This window comes from Periophthalmus magnuspinnatus, chromosome 13 (genome assembly GCF_009829125.3).
Source record: "Periophthalmus magnuspinnatus isolate fPerMag1 chromosome 13, fPerMag1.2.pri, whole genome shotgun sequence".
Classification (NCBI taxonomy): domain Eukaryota; kingdom Metazoa; phylum Chordata; class Actinopteri; order Gobiiformes; family Gobiidae; genus Periophthalmus; species Periophthalmus magnuspinnatus.
Genome location: NC_047138.1, coordinates 30,914,117 through 30,932,690, shown reverse-complemented (window position 1 = coordinate 30,932,690; position 18,574 = coordinate 30,914,117). Strand labels below are relative to the sequence as shown.

Below are 18,574 nucleotides of genomic sequence, written 5' to 3'. Positions count from 1 at the left end.
TCTAGTCCTGGTCTAGTCCTGGTCTAGTCCTGGTCTAGTCCTGGTTCAGTCCTGGTCCAGTCCTGGTCTAGTCCTGGTCTAGTCCTGGTCCAGTCCTGGTCTAGTCCTGGTCTAGTCCTGGTCTAGTCCTGGTCTAGTCCTGGTCTAGTCCTGGTCTAGTCCTGGTCTAGTCCTGGTTCAGTCCTGGTCTAGTCCTGGTCTAGTCCCAGTTGACTTGTGGCGTCGTAGTTTTTCCTGAGGTGTGTGAAAAGTGTCTGGTGTAAACTCAAAGTGGGGCCTTGTTTACATTTGGAGACTGTGCGGTTGTGTCTGTAGTACTTGTACTCAGTGCAGTACTTGTGTGTAGTACTTGTGTGTAGTACTTGACTGTGGTCCAGTAGTTTTGTGTTCTGGAGTTGTTTGGTCTAAGTGTCGCCAGCCTGACGTTCTGAAATCACACAGACTCTGACACGGCTCAGGAATCTGGATGTTTTTATTTGTGTCGCTGACGCCGAACTCAAGAGCCGCTCTCAAAAACAAGTACGTGTGGAAAAACTGTGGAAAAAACGTCTTTCACACTAAACTCCGAGATCCTGGGGCTTTTTCCACATTTTTCTGCTGTATATATTTAACAGAACTTTAATAAAATAATTATTAATGTAATGAATGTATTTGGAAAACAGTTTGTACAGTGAGCCTTGTATATTTATACTACATTCAAAATAGGAAGTGGTGATGGGCGCATTTACAAATCCATCGACTCTGGCTCCAATTCACTTTCTATTGATAAACTGTGTCCTCTCTCTCTGTACCTGCGTCTGTCAGACTCACTTTGGTCTCAAATGTTCGTATTAACCCTCTACATGATCCTGTGATTCAGTTTTTTTAATTTATTTTATTTAATTTTTTTTTGTTTTGTTTTTTTTTGAATTTCTTTTTTTTTTTTTTTGAGTTTTAAAAAAATTTATTTTATTTTAAAGTTTAGGTTTAACGTTTAATTTCTTTTTTTTTTGTTATTTAGATTGTTATTTTTTTTCGTTATTTTGAGAGGTTTTTTTGTTATTTTTATTATAAATTGTTTTGCTATTTTGAATTTTTTTAAAGTTTATTTTCTTTAATTTTTGTTATTTGGAGTTTTTTTTTTGTTTTTAGTTATTTTGAGTTTGTTTGTTTTTTTAGTTTTTTATTTTAAAGTTTAGGTTTAACGTTTAATTTCTTTCCTTTTGTTTGTTTGGTTTTTTTTAAACAGGGTTTTTTTTGTTGTTTTGAATTTTTTTTTTGTTATTTTGAGAGTTTTTTTTAGTTTTTATTATAATTTTTTTTGCTATTTTGAGTTTTTTAAAAAGTTTATTTTCTTTATTTTTTGTTATTTGGAGTTTTTTTGTTTGTTTTTAATTATTTTGAGGGTTTGTTTTTGGGGGGAGGTGACGTCACACTCACTTATTCCACTTTTTTACACAGACTGTGGTGATAACCCAATGGTCTATGAAACATTTCACATTTATAGTGCAAATTGCCGTTGTGTCCTTTGGCAAGACACACCCACATTTCCTCGTAGGACTGTGGTGCGTGAGTGTCGGTGGTGATCATATTTATTTATGTACTTATTAAGAGGATTTATGAAGTATTAATGGCCCCGACATAAACTTAACCAGTCCAGTGTGTCAGTAAATTTAATAGAAAACAGTGGCGTGTTTGTATTTTCAAAATGGGAAACAGTCAGGGGGTGTTGTGCGTTCATTTTTTTTTTTTTCCTTTTGTTTTTGTGAAGACTAAAATGAGCCCAGAACGAGACAGAATCTTGTAACATTGTTGAGTACAGAGGATTTAAAACGAGATCTCATCCACCAATCAGATTCTGTATTAAAAATCAGCATTGATCCAGAAAAAAAATGGCTGGATCAGACACTGGTTTCCAAATATCGGTTCATCTGACGTCCTGGATGGGCCGATAAAGACGATTTACTTGTTGTAGTTGGCCCAGAAAGTCTCATAATGTTTGAACTTCTATTTACACAAAGCAGATCTGCAGTTACGCGGCACATGGCTCTTGTTTTGTTTCGTTTTAAAAGTCCTAAATTACACAAAATAGTCTCTTGTGAAGTTCAAGTCGTGTTCTGAAGCCGTTTCCTCCTCAAAAAACAGACCTGGAGCTGTGTTTTGTTTCATTCACACATGTTTGAGTCGCTCTTTATCATCAGTCTGTTACATCTGCAAAGCTCAAAACGCTCTGTTCCACCTTGTGATGTCATCAAGTGGTGTTTTTTTACATAAACATCTACCTTTTTTTTTTTTTTTTACCTTTAATTCAGTAAAGATGAGCAATTCTAGGTCTGAAATTACATCCAAATGATTCTAGAAATGAAGGTGTACGTTTAAAAACACAGCGGAGCACTTCCTGTATCACCACTTGATGACATCACAAGGTGGAACAGAGTGTTTTCTGTTTGAGAGAAGAACTCAGGCTAACTATGCAGGGGTTTGTGTGTTAAACTAAGTAAATAAATGCCATTTTCGGTCTCGGTAATAGTATCAAAAGTAGAATCAGAAGTGAAAAAGCAGGATTGTGCGTCCCGGGTTAATGGCTGAACAAACGTCGGACGTGTTGAAGTGAATTTTTTCCACTCACTTGTGACGAAGAATTTCTTGGTGAAGGAGCAGCTGTCGAAGGCGGCGATCTTCTCCTGTAGACTCACCACGAGGATACTGTCGGAGAACACGAGGAGTTATAAAACACAAAAGAAACACACACACAGATCAGTGTGAACGACGGGGGAAATGACTGAGAACATGCAGGGAAGGCCAGTGTGTGAAAGAAGAAAAGTGACAGTACCACGGCTTTATTTCCATGGTTACGAGTTTGGTTTCCTGGTTACGCTACACGGTTATGTTCCAATCTCATTCAGTTTAAATGATGATGATTTCGTCCTGGTTAAGTCCTGATTTAGTCCTGGTTTAGTCCTGGTTCAGTCTTGATTTAGTCCTGGTTCAGTCCTGATTTAGTCCTGGTTCAGTCCTGATTTAGTCCTGGTTCAGTCCTGATTTAGTCCTGGTCCAGTCCTGATTTAGTCCTGGTTCAGTCCTGATTTTGTCCTGGTTCAGTCCTGATTTAGTCCTGGTTCAGTCCTGATTTTGTCCTGGTTCAGTCCTGATTTAGTCCTGGTTCAGGTCCTGATTTAGTCCTGGTTTAGTCCCGATTTAGTCCTGGTTCAGTCCTGATTTAGTCCTGGTTTAGTCCTGATTTAGTCCTGGTTCAGTCCTGATTTAGTCCTGGTTTAGTCCTGATTTAGTCCTGGTTCAGTCCTGATTTAGTCCTGGTTTAGTCCTGATTTAGTCCTGGTTCAGTCCTGATTTAGTCCTGGTTTAGTCCTGATTTAGTCCTGGTTCAGTCCTGATTTAGTCCTGGTTTAGTCCTGGTTTAGTCCTGATTTAGTCCTGGTTCAGTCCTGATTTAGTCCTGATTTAGTCTTGGTTCAGTCCTGATTTAGTCCTGATTTAGTCCTGGTTTAGTCCTGGTCTGGGTGAAAAAAGTCTAAAGTTTAAACTCTGATAAAACTTGATTTCTGTCATAAATAATGATCAGATTGCACTGTTATTTTTTTATTTTACTCCAAATAACAAAAAAAATTAAGAAAATAAACTAAAAAAAAAACTTTCAAAATAACAAAATAAAAACCAAAAACTCAAATTAACTAAAAACAAAAAACAAAAAACCTGTACAAAAAAAAAAAAGAAATTAAACTTTAAACCTAAACTTAAAAAAAAAACTAACAAAAAACAAACAAACAAAAAGAAATTCTAATAAAAAAAACAAAAACAAACAAACAGAAAAACAAAAAAACTTAAGAAATAAAATAACAAAAAAACCTGAACCTGAACAGGATCATGCAGAGGGTTAATACGAACATTTAAGACCAAAATGAGTCTGACAGACGCAGAGACAGAGAGAGGACACAGTTTATCAATAGAAAGTGAATTGGAGCCAGAGTCGATGAAGCTAGCAGGTTAGCTACGTCCATTTATACATACAGTCTATGGAGCAAACCCGGACACGCTCTGGGACTGGTGCGTGAGCGTTCTGGCATTTCGTAGCTGGTAATTTCCTGGGATTCGTGTGTGAACGGAGCTGCACAGAGAGATACACAGAGAGGTACGTACTGTTTGTTGCAGTGCAGGTCGTAGATGGGCGTTTTAAACTGAATGGATTTGACCATCTCTCCAGTCCTCAGAGAGTACAGGTCAGCGCAGCAGTACGGAGGGCTCGTCCTGGACACACACAGAACAAAAAGAACGTTCAGAAACACAGCCATCTTTTATTTTTAAGACAAAATTCAGAGTTTTTCCCCCCATCAAGTCATTTTTCACTAGAACATTTATAAAAGGCAATTTGAGAGGAGTAGCTGTGGTTTTTAGATTTTAAAATGTGATGAGGTCATACTCCCAGATGAGGACAAAAGACAGTTTTGTCCTATTCATCAATTTTGACATGAAATATTCAAAAGGTAAACTCACAAGTGTCGAACGTTAGACCAAAGAACTCGCCGCGGTACAACACGCGTCTGCATTTTAACAATCAAATATTATGGATACCTTGCGGCGGACGTCGCGGCTCCGCATGTACGTTTGTGGTAGAATGTTTGGCAGTTACCGTGGTGACGCAAAACAGTTTTACGTTTTAAGGTAATCTGAAAATTCAAAGGAAAAAAAACAAAAAAACAACACAAAATGGATTTAAACAACACATTTTCAGGAGTCTGTGATCAAGAGTGAGAGTTTAAGAGTTTGATTTACAACAAAAACGGCAACAATAATTGAAAAACTGTTGGCTAATGCTAATGCTAATGCTAGCTAGCTAATGACTGTAATGTTATTTGAGAGAGACTTGTTTAACCGCACCTGTTGTAGTTCACTAAGTCAGTTCTTTATGGTCAGACTGTGTTAAAGCAAAGCTCGGTTACTCCGTTGGTTAAGTTTTAGACATAGCTGTGCCTTCAGTTAGCATCACGCCGTATAAATAAAGTATAAATTGGCTTATAAAATGTTGTTACGTCGTGTCAGTCCAGTTACGTTGGCTGTAACTCGAATCAGCAGCTTGAAAACAATTGTTCCATCAAAGAAAAGATTTGGTTTTCCAAGAACCACGAGATCTAAACCAGGACTATTCCAGGACTATTCCAGGTCTAATCCAGGTCTAAAAGTGGACTACAGCATTTCCACTGTGGTTCTACACAAGAAATGATCCAACGGAGGACAAAAAGTGGATAAAATCAACTCTTAACTTAAAAGCGCAAACCCACAAACTAACAAGCTGTCCAAGTCCCACCTGAAGGAGCTCGCGAACCACAGTTTGAGAAACACTGTCCGACACTACCGCTCTAAAGTTTGGACACGCCCCTCATTCATTTTTTTCTATTATTTTTACTCCTTTCTACAGTTTATATACATACAGAATACATCAGATATATGAAACAAGATACGTGGAAATACGCAGCAAAGAAAGAACGTTAACTAAATATTTTTCGACAAAGCAAAGGGTGGATTTGGATTTTTGGATTTAAGGGTTTGAATATAAAATTACAAACAAAATAAATAAAAATTCTGGAGTTATTCAACTTTAATTCCATATATATTACTCCATATATCTGATGTATTCTATGTGTATAAAAAATGTAGAAAGTGGTAATAATAAAGACAAAAAAAAAACACTGAATAAGAGGGAACGTCCAAACTTTTGACTGGTATCGTAAATAACTGAAGTTTAAATGCAAAAAAGTCGATATTATTGTACAAAATATGGTTTAAGTAATGCTTCTTATGAGCACTTTGTCTTAAAATGTGACTTGTGATTTTGCCTTTTTGAGCCCGGTCCGGTTAAGTTGGCTGTAACCTGAGCTCTCTGAATTTATGTGGGAGAGTCAGGCCTGGAGCCAACCATCACACTTCCACACATCCACTGCTCTGTTTGTCTTTGAACAAAACTCCTACGATATTTGTCCTCCTCTCGGAAAAACTACAGCGGGAAAAAAAAAAAAAAAAAATCAAAAAGGCCGAAAGGGGAAGTGCTTTGTCATGTAGCACATTTAGAACCAGCGGCTCCATCATCGCTACAAAAACCAGGGGCTCGCATGAAGCACGGAAAGGGGAAAGGAGAGCGAAATTTGGGCATAAATCTTAATCAGGGCCGTCCCGGGAGCCCCCGTTCGAAAGGGCTTTCACTGGGCGGTGTTATCTGTCACGGCTGTAGAGGTTGGACCGGGGCGGAGGGGGTACAAAAGAGCCACACTGCCCCCTGTGTCCGGGGTAAAAGACGAGGAGGGTGAGCTATTGTTGGGTTAATAAAAGAGGCTGGTTAATCCCATTGGTCAAAGTCATGGTAATTAGGTTCCTATAACAGGCTTTTTCAGGGGTTTTAAAGTTGTTTTGGGCAAATCCAGACTGATATTTCTCTCTGTTTTCCTCTGTCTTTCCCAAACGCGATCGTTCAATCAGATTTGTTTATTTCAGGACCGAAGGAGCTCATTGGTCGCTCAAGGTTTTCGTCGCAAAAGACGAAATTTCAATCTGTCAACTGGACAAATCGTTGTAGGAGGGAAAAACCATAAGTGTTATTATTCTCTGCTAATTTCTTTCTTTTTTATTTTATTTATGAGAAAGAAAAAAACCAACAGAACATAACAGGACTTGGCAAGAGATAAAAACATGTAAATGAGGCAAAGAAACAGACAAGAAAATGATCAATCTGGTGCAAAGCAAAGGACAAGAACCAAATAAAACAACGATCAGAGCCTGGGGCGGGTTGTTTGACAGGGCGGGTTGAGGGGGCGGGTTGAGGGGGCGGGTTGTTTGACAGGGCGGGTTGAGGGCGTGGGTTGAGGGGGCGGGTTGTTTGACAGGGCGGGTTGAGGGGCGGGGCTTACAACGAGCTAATGTTTCCTTATTATTGAGCAGGTAAAATAAATGAGTGAATATAGTTATGAAGTTAAAACAGTTTCAGGGTTGAGTTTCTCCATTCCCTTTTATTTATTTATTTTTTTCCTTTTCCTTTCATCCCTTATTATTTCCCTTCCTTTCCTTTCTTCCTTTCTCACTTTCCTTTATGCTAATTTCTTCACTCCGATTGTGACGATTTGTCCCGTTGGCAGATTTAAATTTCGTCTTTTGCTCTGGATCACACAGACGCTCGATATTTCAAACAAAATCACATTCGTCCACGTTGATTCTGCAGAAAATTGCGGCGTTTTTCAGTCCTCTGTGATATTTCTGTTCTTTATTTCATCCTCGTACGCAGCCATATTTGTTTCGACACGAACAAACCGTGCACGTCCCTGATTGGCTGATCTACCTGTCAATCACGCTCGTCAATGGACAGACTCACATCTTTGTAAAGTATTGGACAAGTTTGGGGAAGTTTCTGGATCCTGGGGAAACTTTGGACACATTAGCTTTGGAAATCAACATAGTGTCACTTAAAGGTGCACTGCGGAACTTTTCTGGAGAAGTGTACGCTACCTACTTGTCTCTACGACGACGTAATTTCTTTCTCTAAAATTGGAGTCATGTTATGTTTTACTTCGTCAAAAAACAAAACAAAACCTGGAGTCGTGTTTTGTTTCACTTACGCCTGTTTGAGTTTAAAAACGCAGCGGAGCACTTCCTGTATTACCACTTGATGACATCACACAGTGGAATGGAGCGTTTTCAGTTCGGGAGAAAAACTCTAAATCATAAATATGAAGTTTTGTTTTAGTGTTAAACATGTGAGAATGAAACAAAACACAAATCCAGGTCTGTTTTTGATGAGAAAACGACATTAAAACATCAGAAAATAGCGTGACACGAGCTTATGTACGTTTTTTTGTTCACAAATAAAGTTAAATAAATTAAATTACGAAATACTAATCGTGTCCCTTCTTTTACCGCAGCGCCGCTCGCTTCGCCGTACTCCCGCTTCACTCGGCGGCGGTGATCGAGTGGGTGCCGCGGACAAACTTCTGACACGCAAAACATCCGCGGACGTTTTCCAAAAGACGGGCTAAAGCTAGCGCGGCGGATCCGGTACGGCGGCAATTAAGACGGATCCGAAGATTTCACTTGACAATAATTTACTTTCAGGCGTCTGCGTCATCGATTTCGACATTAACAGACTTCGATCAATCCAATTCGAAGCCCTAAACTAAAAAATGGCCCGTCTCCAATTGATTCAAAAGGACATTGATAAGCCGCTATAACAGAATAGAGCCCGGATTGTTTGGCTTTTGCAGTTTTTTAACAAATGGCCGGCGTCTAATGGAGGATGGTGGGGTCATGGGTAATAGAATTTGCTGGTAGGGGACAGGAGGGGTTGCGGGTTGAAAGCCAGGTTAAATCTTCATTACACTGGTGGATATAGGGACATGTCAGAGCCGGCACATGCCAAGGTGACGCCAGCCGGCACAGACACACATCACTAACAGGAAAACGAGACGCGACATATTAGATCAATGTGTCTATTATGATTACTCAGTGGAGAGGGGGAGAGGGGGGGGGGGGGGGGGAGGAGATGGAGGAAGTGGGAGGGAGGGGTAGGGAGAAGGGAAAAGAGGGGAGAGAGAGAGAGGGGGGAGGGGTAGAGGAGGGGGGAGAGGGTGAGTTAGGGAGGGAGGGAAGGAGGAGGGAAAGAAGGGAGAGAAAGTGTGAGGAGGGGAGAGAGATGGGGGAAGTGGGAGGGAGGGGTGGGGAGAAGGGAAAAGAAGGGAGAGAGAGAGAGAGCGGAGAGGGGGTGGAGGAGGGGAGAGAGTGAGTTAGGGAGGGAGGGAGGGAGGAGAGGGGGAGAGAAGAGAGGGGAGGGAGAGAAAGAGTGGGAGGAAGAATGGGGGGTGGAGTAGGAGGGAGAAAGAGGGGAGAGAGGGAGGATGTAGGGTAAACACTGCACTAGAGGAGGAGAAGAGGCAGGAGGGAAGATGTGGAGCGAACACTACAAGAGGTCAGGGGAGAGGGGGAGGAGGAGAGAGGGGGGGAGGAGGGAGGGAGTATGTAGAGGGGACACTGTGGGTTAGAGGAGGAGGAGAGAGACAGAGGGGAGGAGGGGGAGAGGGGGAGGCTCAGTGGTGTATAAGTGTCACTTTGCTGTTCAGGCTGTACATGTCGTTTCTGATTCACTTTGATGTTTCACTATTTCACATTTACACCAGAAACAAAAAACAAAAAAAACACATTTTACTAAAACAAAAAGAACAACAGAAACGATCCTTTCTGCTTCTTGTATCATCATAAAAAGTTTAAAGATGATATTTAATTTTCACAATACAATTTTAATATGAAGTAAACCGCTGAAGATGTTTTTGGAGTTGTAGATTTTTGCACTAACTGCACATTTTATTCCTCTACTTGAACTTGAACTTGAGAATAAATCTAACAATGTTTTTCTAATATTTTCATAATTAATTAGTGATTTAATTTCTCAAAGCACGTCTGCCTCCTCTGCGCAGACACGCGGGTCTGCCTCCTCTGTGCAGACACATGGCAGCATCGCCTCTTCTGATTGGCCACAGCTCAAACACAGACTGTACTTTAAAATGAGTAACACTGTAGTAACGAGGAGAGAAGAGGCAGGGGCGGAGGAGAGGAAGTGGGGAGAGAGGGGAGAGAGAGAGAGGAGAGGAAGAGGGGAAAGAGGGGAGAGAGAGAGGGAGGAGTGGAGAGAGAGGAAGAGGGGAGAGAGGGGAGAGAGAGTGAGGAGGGGAGAGAGAGAGTGAAGAGGGAGGAGGGAGGAAGAGGGGAGAGAGAGGGAGGAGGGGAGAGAGAGGAAGAGGGGAGAGAGAGGAAGAGGGGAGAGAGAGAGTGAGAAGGGAGGAGGGAGGAAGAGGGGAGAGAGAGGGGGAGGAAGAGGGGAGAGAGAGGAAGAGGGGAGAGAGAGGGAGGAAGAGGGGAGAGAGAGAGTGAGAAGGGAGGAGGGAGGAAGAGGGGAGAGAGAGAGTGAGGAGGGAGGAGAGAGGAAGAGGGGAGAGAGAGAGTGAGGAGAGAGGAAGAGGGGAGAGAAAGAGTGAGAAGGGAGGAGAGAGGAAGAGTGGAGAGAAAGAGTGAGAAGGGGAGACAGAGGAAGGGAGGAGGGAGAAAGAGAGTGAGGAGGGGAGAGAGAGGGAGAGAGAAGAGGAGGAGCAGGGAAAAGAGAGGCGTACTTTGAGACAGACCTATATAAACACTACACTGCTTTACCGTTCAGGACATGACAGTTGGAACATTATTATATTTGGGGTAGTTTGTAGTTTTTCCTTTATTTTTCTGTTCTACGATCACATTCCTGACACATTAGACACTTCAGTTACTATCGCTGAAGCTCACATGTTTTTAATATTGTACATTTTGGATATTTTTGGGGGGATATTTCGTCTTTACGTTTTGGTTTCAGTTTCATCGTTTATATTTACTATCACACTTCAATACGTGTTAGAGCAGTATTTTCAAACGTACTTTTAACTTTTACCTCAGTACAATTTCGATCGCAGTACTTGTACTTATAACTGAGTGCGTTATCATCACCGCAGACTGTGTAAAGATGCGGAGTTTTGTATTTGCAATTCCGATCACGAGTACCATAGCAACCAAAGAGCCAATCAGGAGCGAGGCTGTTGAAGGTTACGCCCCTTCCCGTCTGGACAAATATCCGTTCTCTTTCCAGCCCCGAGGTCCACGTGTATCTGCCAAAGTTCACCCGATCGAACGGTTTTCCGAGGATTTGTTCAGGTCAACGTTGATATTAATCCTTTTCATTCCGACTTTGTTGGATATTCCTGGCGCGTCGGGAAAGTTTTATCGGGATTTTATCTGTTTTTACGACCACAAGTGAAGTTTAATTACACGGACGGATCACGCGACACTTCAGAGAGGCCCTAAGCTCGAGAATAAACTCCGACAAGTCCAATATATTTCCGAGTTATAACGATTATAGTCTTTGCTTCCTCTTTCTCAATGGAGACACATGTGTTTTTCAGATCTGGGGTTCATTCAAAGATCAGTTTCCATTTTGGCCGCAAACGCAGAGTGAATACGCACCGCTTTTGTGAATGTGACTGAACCAGGGCATCGAAAAAACCGCAGGAGCAGACGATGCCGACGGAAAGACTGAAACCTAGAGGGGGAATTATAAACCCGGGCAGATGAATGCATTTACAAGGAGACGCCATCGCCACGTTCTGAACCCGGAGAGCGCGAGACTTTACAAGATTTCAAAATAAAGATGATTACACGCGGTGGAAATGCTAAACAAATTGTGGGTTTCGTAGGAAATGGGGAGGTCTGACGCTGCCAAAAGAGTTTCCGTTGATGGTGTTATAGAGGCCGGGCTTCACAGACGAGTCCGTTCAGGGCGCTGGACCAACGAGGCGCAGCTTTAGAGCAAAACAAAACAACTTTATACATGTTTTTTTTGGGGTTTTAAATAAGCAAAATGAAAGAAATCGGCGATACGATACACTTAAAACTGTTTAAAACACCAGTATGTCACGTTTTAACACAATAATAGACTTAAATATTCAGTTTGGCTGGGTTTACTGCACTGAAAAACCTTAGTTCTTAGTCTTTACTGGGCTTGTATCTCCACAACGTCTGCATTTGACCCACTCCAAAGACACATCTCTACATCTTACAACTATTTAAAGCCACAGTATGCAACTTTTTAACACTAACATGTTCAGTTTGGCTGTGTTTACTGCAGTGACAAACCTGAGCGGGGAGGGAAAGAGGGGAAGGAGGGAAAAGAAAGGAGGGGAGAAGAGGAAAAGTGGGGGGGGCGAAGAGGGGAAAAAGATGGGGGGGGATGGATGGAGGAGGGAAGGAGGGAAAAGTGGGAAGAGGGAAAAGAGGGGAGAGAGAGGAGAGGAGGAGCGTGAGGGAGAGGGGAGAAAGAGGGAGAAGAGGGGAGAAAGAGGGAGGGAGGGGAAAGAGAGGAGAAGGAGAGAGAGTGATGAGACCCACCCCAAGGGTCCATCTCCAGACCTTGGTCTAGTCTGGGTCAGGAGTACCTCAGCTGGAGGATTTGAGCTGTTGTAACACTCAGACACAGAGAGAACATGCAAACTCCACACACACAGAAAGACCAGGACAGAACTGGGGATCGAACACAGAACCAAGTGTGAGTCCAAACCACTCAGCCACCGTGACTCTTATGTGACCTGGAGGAGGTCACTCTCCTGGAGGAGGTCAGTCTCCTGGAGGAGGTCACGCTCCTGGAGGAGGTCAGTCTCCTGGAGGAGGTCACGCTCCTGGAGGAGGTCAGTCTCCTGGAGGAGGTCACTCTCCTGGAGGAGGTCACGCTCCTGGAGGAGGTCACGCTCCTGGAGGAGGTCAGTCTCCTGGAGGAGGTCACGCTCCTGGAGGAGGTCAGTCTCCTGGAGGAGGTCAGTCTCCTGGAGGAGGTCACTCTCCTGGAGGAGGTCACGCTCCTGGAGGAGGTCACGCTCCTGGAGGAGGTCACTCTCCTGGAGGAGGTCAGTCTCCTGGAGGAGGTCACGCTCCTGGAGGAGGTCACTCTCCTGGAGGAGGTCACGCTCCTGGAGGAGGTCACTCTCCTGCTTGTTTCCATGGAGATGTTCCTTTGGCTATAATATTCCACAGTGTAACATGAAACGTATGTATCTCCATGGAGAATGTTCCAAAGTATGGTTTTAATTTCCATGGAGACAGGTGAGATGACACCCACAGAAATTTACATAAAGTCTGTACATTTAAGTAGTACAGTTTTTACGACGGTGGTAGTTGTAGTAGTTGTAGTTCTGTCTAGGGGAGAGAAAGCAAGGGAGAGACGGAGGGAGGGAAAGAGAGAGGGAGAGGGAAAAAGAGAGCAAGGAAGGGGAGGAAGGGAAACAGACAAGGAAGAGAGTGAAGATGAGAGATGGACAAAGAGACAGAAAGAGAGGGGAGGAGAGAGGGAGGGAGTGAAAGAGAGAGAAAGGTGAGAGGAAGGGGTGACGGAGTTGAAGAGAGTTAGTGAGAGAGGGAGGAAGAGGAGAGGGAGGGGAAAGAGAAAGAGAGAGAGAGAAGACGGGGTAAGAAAGGGAGAGAGAATAAGGAAGGAGAGAAAGAATTGGAAGGAGGAAGGAAGGGAGAGAGAGAGAGAAAGAGAATTAGTAGTCACAGTTTTGTTATGATAGTATTTTTAGAGGCAGCAGTAGTAGTAGTAGTAGTAGTAGTAGTAGTAGTAGTAGTAGTAGTCCTGTTCCAATCTGACACAGTGTGATTGAAGTTGGAGGTGAGTTTCTTGCCCAAGGACACAAAAACAGCGTGTGTATTTTTATTTCTTTTTTACTTAGATGGTAACAAACCTGTCCCATCTTGCAAACAAATCTCCTGAAACATTCCACCTTCATCTCCACGTCGCTCCTAAACGTCGTACGAACGTGAATCGTCTCTGATTAAGATGTTTTTAGTGTTTAGCGTTTAGCGCGGCGCATTTACTCGATTACAGATTTTAAACGCTTCTTTCTTCACTGGATCCGGCGCTGCCAATACACAATGGAGTCACTTTTGCCAATCCCGAGCGATCACATCCAGGACTCTTTGGGATAGTCTAAACTTGGCAGAATAAGAGAAAACGCATCTGTAAAAGTTTTCAAACAAAGTGACAGAATCTGAAACAAAGAGTCACATATTTATGAGGAAAAACAGATCACTGAAGTTTGGTAAATGGCAGCGGGGCCGTTAGCGTCTCGATGCTAACCCCGCTCTCAAACGCAGATGTGAAAAAGACTGTGTTGATTTTATGAGGGAAAAATCGGAAAATGTTGTTCCAAGCTGAGAATATAGCGTCTGTACGTTCCAGGTCGACTGTAATGGAGCGGTTTGAAAAGAGATCGTTCCAGAATTTTATATCAACATTTCAGCTTGTCCAGAAGCTAAAGCTAATTTGTTACCGCCGCTAAAGCTTTATGTTCCAAATGCTGTAAAGATGGAAGAATCACACAGAACGAGGTGAAGTCTGGTCACGTTTGTTTTTTATAAAGTGTTTTTCCACGTTCGCACACGCATTCACACGGGAGGAACAGGGTCGTGTGTCTTGCCCAACGACACGACAGCAGCATTTATCTGTAGGTCAAGAGCGGGAATTGAACTGTCAACCAAAAAAAAGTGTACGACAGTAGCTCAGATCTGAAGGTTGACGGTTTAAATCCCACTTTCGACGTAAACATCTTTGGTACAGAGTGTAAATCTGCTGATCAGAAAGTTGGCGGTGTGATTCCAGCTCCCGCAGATGAACGCTATTGTTGTGTCCTTGGGCAAGACACTTAACCCCCCTCAGTGTCTGTTACACTGGTGTGTGAATGTGTGAGTGGCTCGTTGATGTAAAGCGCTCCGAGTGATTTGAAGTTGGAAAATCGCCGTATAAAAATGAGACTTTTTACCATTTAAGTGATTCTCGTATTAGTTTGACAGTTCAGTCTTTTGTCTTTTTTTTCTGGATGTGTTTAAAATGTGAAAATTGAACAGAATTAGGGAAAACGTAAAATGAAAATCATAATCGCAATTGGCTCTTTGCACAAATCACTGTTAGCGTCGCTGCTTCCCGTCCAGTTTTATCTCTATGAGGGTTTTGCAGAGTCACGTTAAAAATTGATAAATGTTTAAAGATCAGACAGTCGACAGGGAGCTGCGGGGGCGTTAGGGGTCAGGGGTCAAAGGTTAAGGGGTTAGGGTCAGACAGTGGACAAGGAGCTGACAACATGTTAAAAACTGCACAAATAAAATGAACACTTCACCTGTGTTTAGAAAGAGACATGTTTGTGTCTCAATGCTAACGCTAATGCTAATGTTGAGGCATAATAAATATTAAAACAACACAAACTGAAGTATTCTGTATATAAAGATAGTAGTAGTAGTAGTAGTAGTAGTAGTAGTAGTAGAAGTAGCAGCAGTAGCAGTAGTAGTAGCAGTAGTAGCAGTAGTAGTAGTAGCAGTAGTAGTAGTAGTAGCAGTAGTAGTAGCAGTAGTAGTAGTAGTAGTAGTAGTAGCAGTAGTAGTAGCAGTAGTAGTAGTAGTAGTAGCAGTAGTAGTAGTAGTAGCAGTAGTAGTAGTAGTAGCAGTAGTAGTAGTAGTAGTAGCAGTAGTAGCACTAGTAGCAGTAGTTTGTCTTTTTCTCATTTCTTTCTGGGTTGGCTGTTTAAATGTGAATTGTTAAAACATAAACAGCAGGTCTAATCCCAAAGATCGTGTCCAAAGTCCAAAAAATCAATGTAATTTGATATTTTGTCCAAACCGTCCAAGCCTCAAGTATGTGATGTGTGTGTATGTGTGTGTGATGTGTATGTGGTGTGTGTGTGATGTGTATGTGGTGTGTGTGTGTTTATGTGACGTGTATGTGATTATGTGATGTGTGTGTATGTGATTATGTGATGTGTGTATGTGATTATGTGATGTGTATGTGATTATGTGATGTGCATGTGATTATGTGATGTGCATGTGATTATGTGATGTGTGTATGTGATTATGTGATGCGTGTGTATGTGATTATGTGATGTGTATGTGATTATGTGATGTGTGTATGTGATTATGTGATGCGTGTGTATGTGATTATGTGATGTGTATGTGATTATGTGATGTGCATGTGATTATGTGATGTGCATGTGATTATGTGATGTGTGTATGTGATTATGTGATGCGTGTGTATGTGATTATGTGATGTGTAAGTGATTATGTGGTGTGTGTATGTGATTATGTGATGTGTGTATGTGATTATGTGATGTGTATGTGATTATGTGATGTGCATGTGATTATGTGATGTGCATGTGATTATGTGATGTGTGTATGTGATTATGTGATGCGTGTGTATGTGATTATGTGATGTGTATGTGATTATGTGATGTGTGTATGTGATTATGTGATGCGTGTGTATGTGATTATGTGATGTGTATGTGATTATGTGATGTGTATGTGATTATGTGATGCGTGTGTATGTGATTATGTGATGCGTGTGTATGTGATTATGTGATGTATGTGTATGTGATTACGTGATGTATGTGTATATGATTGTGATGTGTGTGTGTATGTGATTATGTGATGTGTGTATGTGATTGTGTGATGTGTGTATGTGATTATGTGATGTGTGTGTATGTGATTGTGATGTGTGTGTATGTGATTATGTGATGTATGTGTATATGATTGTGATGTGTGTGTATGTGATTATGTGATGTGTGTGTATATGATTGTGATGTGTGTGTATGTGATTATGTGATGTGTGTGTATGTGATTATGTGATGTGTGTGTATGTGATTATGTGATGTGTGTGTATGTGATTATGTGATGTATGTGTATGTGATTGTGATGTGTGTATGTGATTATGATGTGTGTATGTGATTATGATGTGTGTATGTGATTGTGTATTGTGTGTGTGTATGTGATTGTGTGCTGTGTGTGTGATTGTGTGTTGTGTGTTCATTCCTGCTCCCTGATCTGTCTCCAAACCTGCTCAGCTCCAGATGAAAGTGGAGTCGTGTTGTTTTTGTGTTTGGGGCTTGTTCTCCTTCACCACATCAGAGGAGCAGCCAAGGCCCAGGGAGCACAGGCAGGGAAAAAGTTCAACTCCACCTCCCCCTGTACCTCCTCCCCCTCTGCACCGTCTGTCACCCCCTCCTCCTCTCTCTCCTATACTCTCCGACTCCTTTCCTGTTTGTCCTTCCCTCCCTCTCTCTTGTTTGCCCACCTAGCTCTCTCCTTCCCCATCTCTCCTCTTTCTCTCTTTTGCTCCCCTTCTCTTCCTCTCTCTCTCCCTCCCCATCTTCCCTTTCTCTCTTTCTATCTCTCCCCTATCTACTTCCATATCTCTCTCCTCCCCTTTTCCCTTCTTCTTTCTCTACCTTTCAGTCTTTCAGTCACTCTTTCAGTCACTCTGCCCTCTCTCCTCTCTCCATCCCTCCGTCTGTCTCTTTCTGTTTCTCCCCTACCCTCGTTTCTCACCCTTTCCCCTGAATCTGCCCCTCTCTCTTGCTTCTTTCACTTTCCCGTCTTCTTCCTCTCTCCTCGTTCACTCTGCCACTCTCTCCCGTCTCTGCCCCTCCCTCTCTCCTTTCCATTTCTCTCTTTCCTTCTCTCCCTCCTTTCTTCTTTCCCTTACTCTGACCCCGCTTCTCTCCCATTTAATCTCTTTCTCTCTCCTCATTCCCTCACTCTGGCCCCTTTTCTCCTCCCTCCTTCTTTACCTCCCCTCTCTCTCTCTCTCGCTGTTCACATACATAATAATTAGCGTGGGGGCATCTGGATGGGGGTGTTCTACATGAATGTGTACGGCGGAATGTTCAGCAGTTACCATGGCGACACAATGCACACATTAGCAAACACAGCTAAGTTTTTTAGTAGACTGTCTAAAAACTCAGGGAAAAAAGTACAAAACATTTTCAGGAGCCTGTCTTATCTGGGCGTTCATGGTTCTGTTTAGGAGTTTGATTTTACACAAAAAGGTGAGAGAAGCTAAGTGGAAAACTGTTGGCTAATGCTAATGCTAGCTAGCTTGTGACTGCAATGTTGTCTGAGAGAGACTTGTTTAACAGCACAAATCAGCTCACCTGTTGTAGTCCGGCTAAGTCAGTTCTTTACGGTCAGATTGTTAAAACAAAGCTCAGTTACTCAGTTAAGTTTCAGACAGAGCTGTGCCTTCAGTTAGCATCACACCCCCAGGGAATGTTTATGACATCAGCTGTGTGGTACCAGTTGGCTTACAGAATGCTGTTACGCCACGTTTAACAGCACAAATCAGCTAAACTGGGTCTTTATTGTCACATTGTGTTATAACAAAGCTTAAATTAAAATCTAACAAAGCTTCAGACAGAGCATGCCTACAGTTAGCATCACAAGCTCATGTTCATGACATTAGCTGCAAAGTATCAATATCATAATTAAAAAAAAAAAAAATCTAAAAAAAGACTACATTTTGAATACATTGCATTATTATTCTTATTAGTGTTATTATTGCTATTATTATTATTATTATTGTTATTATTGCTATTATTATTATTATTGTTATTATTATTATTATTAGTGTTATTATTATTATTATTATTATTATTATTATTATTATTATTATTATTATTATTAGTGTTATTATTATTATTATTAGTGTTATTATTATTATTATTAGTGTTATTATTATTATTATTTACTTATTTTATTTTTTTACATTACTTTTTTTATTTCAAGTTTCATACACTGAAAAAACGTCTCATTCTCCACAGCAATTAACAATTAAAAACAAATGATCTTTTCTATCTAGGCGACGGTCCTCAAAATGTCGCCTACAGCGGGACGTCGAGAGCCATGAACACAAGTCCCACATTGTAATAAAAGTCTAGAATAACATTTAAACTCAGACGCCCCCGTGTACGACTATAACACATCTCTGAACACGGAGCGGGGCCTGTCTGAACGCGGCGCCATAAATCCCACTCTCCACTTCCTTCGAGTGGATATTAATATTCATTACCTAAACCGTAGCGCGCATTAGGTCCAATTTTAGCCGTTTTAGCCGCGCGTGCCAATTTTCTGTCCGACTTAAGTGGAAGCACTTGACACAAGAAACATCTGGTGGCGTTTGCTATTCAGACCCGACATGGCGGAGCTCAAATGGATATGAAGA

General features: G+C 41.9%; 1 protein-coding gene across 1 annotated transcript in view; it reads right to left on the bottom strand.

The window, feature by feature from the left end:
- Positions 1-18,574, bottom strand: part of bcas3 (BCAS3 microtubule associated cell migration factor) — a 223,165-nt gene that overhangs the window by 160,084 nt on the left and 44,507 nt on the right. Inside the window, exons 8-9 of the mRNA XM_033976611.2 lie at positions 4,138-4,245; positions 2,609-2,685 (exon numbers count right to left, since the gene is read on the bottom strand). Coding sequence (XP_033832502.1) covers positions 2,609-2,685; positions 4,138-4,245 — 185 coding nt within the window. The remainder of the gene's footprint in view (positions 1-2,608; positions 2,686-4,137; positions 4,246-18,574) is intronic.